The sequence below is a fragment of the Bison bison genome, unplaced genomic scaffold (assembly GCF_000754665.1).
Source record: "Bison bison bison isolate TAMUID 2011002044 unplaced genomic scaffold, Bison_UMD1.0 scf7180017864495, whole genome shotgun sequence".
NCBI classification, from domain to species: Eukaryota; Metazoa; Chordata; class Mammalia; order Artiodactyla; family Bovidae; genus Bison; species Bison bison.
In genome coordinates this window covers 11,450,411-11,455,522 of record NW_011495054.1, presented here as the reverse complement: position 1 = coordinate 11,455,522, position 5,112 = coordinate 11,450,411, and the positions used below count along the sequence as shown (strand labels likewise).

Genomic DNA, 5,112 nt, shown 5'->3' with positions numbered 1-5,112 from the left:
TCCAACTATTGCGACCCCATGGACTATACAGTCTATGGCATTCTCTAGGCCAGAATACTGGAGTGGGTAGCTTTTCCCTTCCCCAGGGGATCTTCCTAACCCAGGGATCCAACTCAGGTCTCCCGCATTGCAGGAAAATTCTTTACCAGCTGAGCCACAAGGGAAGCCTGTAATTATTCGATCTTCCCAACCCAGGGGTAGAACCCAGGTCTCCTGCATTGCAGGCGGATTGTTTACCAGCTGAGCCACCAGGGAAACCCAAGTATACCGGAGTGGGTAGCTTATCCCATCTCCAGTAGACCTTCCCGACCCAGGAATCGAACCGGGGTCTCCTGCATTGCAGGCAGATTCTTTACCCTGAGCTATCAGAGAAGCCCTAGGGCCGCGCCAAGTACCCTCCCCTCAAAGCCCCGCCTCTCAACTTGGCCTTCTCTCAGAACCCGCCCCTCCATTGCTGCCTTCAAACTTCAGTTTCCCCTATCCACTCCCCGCCTCTCCACTCCAAGACTCCCTCTCGTCTTCATCCCCTCAAAGCGTCCTCGCTCAGGCCAGCCCCTTAATTTCCTCCCCACGCACATCCCACGCATCCTTCTCGACCAGGCTCCACCCCCAGCCCGGTCCTCCAGGGCTCCGCCAACCTGTGTGACTGGTCCAGCCTTCCTCCTCCCCTAGCCCGACCCGCCCTCCCCTCTCGCACGTCCAGACGCGTTTCAGGAAACGGCCTCCATACCAGTCCATGAGGCTGAAGTAATCTCGAGTCGGGTCAGGTGGCTGCAGCGCGCGGCACTGAGGGCAGAAGAACCGGTCCCCCCGCGGTGGGCCCCCTGGGGCGCCGCAGTTCCAACATCGTGGGGAGCTGCTTCCTGCCAGCGACGCAGCATTGCAGTTTAGCAGTCTTCTCCCGAGCACCCCTGTCGGCCACCACCCCGACGGCCGGAGAAAGGCCCCGGTCCTTACGCCCCACATCGGGCCGGCGGCCTGCCTCGCCGAGGTCACCTGAGCCTGACCAGACTTGTGCTAATGATTGGCTGGGGAACTAGGCGGAGGGCGGGACGACTCGGGGGAAACCTGGATTCTGAGTCCCGCTCTGCAGCTTAAACTACAACTCCCAGAAAGCATTGAAGCTGCGGGGGCGGCCACATCCGCTGCTTCTCATTGGTCCGGCGGGAGCGGAGGGGTGTTTTGATTGGTGGAGGGTGGAGTTTGTATCCGCGGGTTTAGCGCCACTCCGCTGGCTGCGGCTGCTCTGGGTTGTACTCTTCCAGAGGGGCTCACGCGGTGAGTCATAGTGGGGAGCTTCTTTTGGGTATTTAGGGGTTCGAATCCTGTCCTCAGGGTCTTATTGCGAGCTGAATCTCCCGAGCCTTCATCTCGTCCTGTGTATGAGTTCGGGAAGGCGCGGGGGAGAGGAATGCGTGGGAGACTCTTCCTCCTTTGTAGACAAACCTCGAGGTGAATTTCACTTCCCTTGTTACTTACAAGCAGAAACTGGCCCAGAAGTACAGGATAAGAAAGAACAAAGTTATGCTCTTCAGAATCAGAGCCAAGCTGCTCTGCGGAAAGTTTTAAAGATGTTAGTAATTATTATCATGAAAGTGAAAGTGAAGTCGCTCAGTCGTGTCCGACTCTTTGCGACCCCATGGACTGTAGCCTAATCAGGCTCCTCAGTCCATGGGATTTTCCAGGCAAGAGTGCTAGAGTGGATTGCCATTTCCTTCTCCAGGGGATCTTCCCGACCCAGGAATCGAACCCGGATCTCCCGCATTGTAGGCAGACGCTTTACCGTCTGAGCCACCAGGGAAGCCCAATTATTATCATAGTTTGGTTCAATCTGAAAATGCCTATTGAGAACCCACTCTCAATAGGCTCTGCTGGAACTGGAAGCACACTGACTTGTGTAGGAAGATGCTTCGAGAGCGTCCATAAGCAAGTGTGGGGGATTGGGTGGCAAAGGGAGGGGAGGGGGCCACCAGTCTTCCTAGGGACTCAGTTTCTCTATTTGAGGAAAAATAAATTGTGTTGCACTTGTAAGGCCTTTCTCTGCTTTCAGATTCTTTGGGCCTGAAAGTCCGATTATCAAGCTTTACTGAGGGGGTGGGGTTGAAAGAACGTTGCTGCAGCATCTCATTTGATTTTCTAGCTCCGTCTACTTTTTGAGTTCAGAGAGGCTGTGATCTACCTAAAGGTCATGTGAAGAGCTGACTTAGCTGACTCCGAATCTGTTTGCTTATAACCTCTCCACTATACATGGCGGAGGCCCATGTAGTCCTGGTGTGGTGCACCCTTCTTATCAGGTGTGATGATAGCAGCTACCTCTTGACACACTGTCTTTTGCCACTTTTCAGGGCGGAGAAGTTTTGCTCCAAAGCCGCAGGAGGTCACACCTCGGCTGAGGTGGTATCAGAGCATCAGGTCCTGAAGTCGAAGCTCTGGCAGCACCTCCCTGGTGCACTTTGAGGAAACCTCACCAAACTTTTGCATCTGGAAGGACGTTTGTGTCTGGAAGGCCTATGTAAATGCAATAATCTGTGTCGGTCATGTTTACTATATTTTCCTTGAGGGGTAGCCTGAGTGTGGAGTTCTGGAGAGAAAGACCTTAAAAAAAAATCAGATTAGGGATTTAAAGTTAGGATTTGAAAGTTACTTTGACTTTACTGTAGGTTCTGTTATTGGGGTTTAACTGTGAAATTAATTCTAAAACAAGGGTGGGACCCTCTGTTATGATCTTCTATATGTCTGAATAGTTCTTTCTGTTGTGCTGGGAGGTCATTTGGGATGCTGAAAAGATGAGCCGCATAGTTAATTAGCATGACAAAGGGCTAGGTGGGATTGTTTAGAGCTGTCTTAGTGTTTTGCTTCATTAAGTGGCCCAGCTCTTAGTTTGGAGTCTAGGAATCTAGAATGAACTTGGGTCCTACCCTCCAGGAGCTGGTTTGGGTAAGGGGCATCAGTGACATTTTATGTAAATGTCACCCCTGGGGTGATGCAGCCAATTTCTGTACAATTTTTCTTTGCTCATCATCTATGCCAAACCACCCGACCTTTCCCCTTCTTTGCTTTCCGAAAATACATATGTAGTTTAAGTGCAGTGTTGATTGTATTAGTGAATACATTTTAGGTTCCATTTCTTTTTTCTTAAAAAATATTTATTTATTTACTTGGCTGCACCCGGTCTTAGTGACAGCCTGTGGAATCTTTTTAGTTGTGGCATGAGGGATCTAGTTTTCTGGCCAGGGATTGAACCCGAGCCCTCTGCATTGGGAGCACAGAGTCTTAGCCACTGGACCACCAGGGACCACCATTTCTAATTTTTAACAATTGGATGAGTGTAACCTGTTATGATTCTCTCCCTTCCCCAATTCAGTATCTTTGTTTTTTCACTTATTTATAGTCTTCAAATTGTTTCTTTCCCCTATGGTTTGTGGCTGTCACACAAAAAACTTATTAGGTGAAAATAATCTGAAGAAAAACTGAGCTCAGAAGAGTGATGGCTGTAGACTGTTGGAATTTTAATTTTTGCAGAGCATGCTTGTCCTGGATCTTCTTTTTTGTTTTGTTTTGGCTGTTGTAATATGCCCATCCTTCTTCGTTGACCTTTAAGTCTTGTTCCTTGAAACTCACCTGGTTGTGGGACACTTATTTTTGAGGTGGTGATGTCTCGGGAGACGAATGTGGAGCGTCAGCAGCCCCGTGGCAGCGCCTCCCCGCAGTCCCAGGGCGGCTTCTCACAGTCCCAGGGTCCCTCCTCGCAGCCACACAGCTCCTCGTCACAGTCCCAGGGCACGTCCAGCCAGTCCTCCCACTCCAGCTCTGGCACGCTGAGCTCCTTAGACACAGTGTCCACGCAGGAACTCTATTCTATTCCGGAGGACCAAGAACCCGAGGAGCCTGTCCCTGCCCCTTGGGCTCGATTATGGGCCCTTCAGGATGGATTCTCCAATCTTGGTAAGATCTTTTGTTATGCAGTGCAATATTTGGCTCAGAAAAACAGTTACAGAAAGTTGTTGCAACAGATAACCTAAGACACTCCTGGAATGATTCTGGAGTTTGGAGGTGGTGAAAGACAGAACTGAGAAGGCAGTTTTGGGTCATGCACTGGCTCTTACTTGCTGTGGATCCCCTTCATTTATTCTTTCACCAAATGTTGATTTGGCCTCTGCCATGTGTTGTCCATCTGAGGAGGGTTGTGGATGTTTTCCCTAGAAAAATGTTAATTCATGCAAACTTGTAAACATTTGTTGTCTAATCACAGAAATGTCATCACTTCAGTCCTGCTCTGGTGCAGCAGTTTCAGAGCATCTGTGTTACAGTCTTAGGATGGAGAAGGTTATTTGTTGACTCCCTGTTATTTGTTTTTATCTCAAAATAGCCAACCTTGCTGTTTAAACATACTCATCCACTCTGACAGCTGATTCCAACAGTGAGACTTTGCTTTCAGTATGTCTTATTTAGTATTTTTCCTGTCTCGAATTAAAATGACCTCTTCATTAAAAAGATGGCTCAGCTGGTAAAGAATCAGCCTGCCAATGGGGAGACACAGGAAACGTGGGTTCTATCCCTGGGGCGGAAAGATCCCCTGGAGATAGAGAAGGCGACCCACTCCAGTATTCTTGCCTGAAAAATCCCATGGACAGAGGAGCCTGGAGGGCTACAGTCCAATGGGTTGCAATGTCAGACACAACTGAAATACGCACGATACACTTCATTTAAAAAAATGAGCTTGATGTTTATGGAATAGAGAATAATAATATAAGGAAATGAATGACTAATGTACCATTTTGTACCTTGTCAGTCACCTTTCCTTTTATATCATGTGCAACTTGGTGACTTGAAAAAACAGTAAAAAGCGGAGAAATAATATAACAATATTCATATGTATAACTTTAAATTTAGAAGTAAACATTTGAAGCTACTTTTTACTCATTTAAGCCATATTTTTAAGATAGGCTTAGGGCTGATGTATGGTGAATGGGACACAGGAGTGTTAAGAGTGAAGTGGGATGTATCTCCTTTTTTTTTTAAAATTTTTAAAATTAAAAAAAATAATTTATTTTAATTGGAGGTTAATTACTTTACAGTATTGTAGTGGTTTTTGCCATACATCAACATGAA

The 5,112-nt window shown here is 47.9% G+C and overlaps 2 protein-coding genes across 5 annotated transcripts in view; one reads left to right on the top strand and one right to left on the bottom strand.

The window, feature by feature from the left end:
• HSCB (HscB mitochondrial iron-sulfur cluster co-chaperone) overlaps positions 1-1,000 on the bottom strand; it is an 11,018-nt gene extending 10,018 nt beyond the window's left edge. The window contains exon 1 of the mRNA XM_010828713.1: positions 731-1,000. Within this exon, the coding sequence (XP_010827015.1) occupies positions 731-966 (236 nt within the window). The 5' untranslated portion in view covers positions 967-1,000. The remainder of the gene's footprint in view (positions 1-730) is intronic.
• A 209-nt stretch (positions 1,001-1,209) lies between these two features.
• CHEK2 (checkpoint kinase 2) overlaps positions 1,210-5,112 on the top strand; it is a 38,211-nt gene continuing 34,308 nt past the window's right edge. For 3 of the 4 annotated variants that reach the window (XM_010828712.1, XM_010828711.1, XM_010828709.1), the window contains exons 1-3: positions 1,210-1,278; positions 2,346-2,512; positions 3,648-3,945. Coding sequence is in view for 3 of the 4 variants with exons in the window: in XM_010828711.1 (XP_010827013.1) it covers positions 3,654-3,945 (292 nt within the window). In the remaining variant the exon portion in view is untranslated. The remainder of the gene's footprint in view (positions 1,279-2,345; positions 2,513-3,647; positions 3,946-5,112) is intronic. The other variant, XM_010828710.1, reaches the window with a different exon arrangement.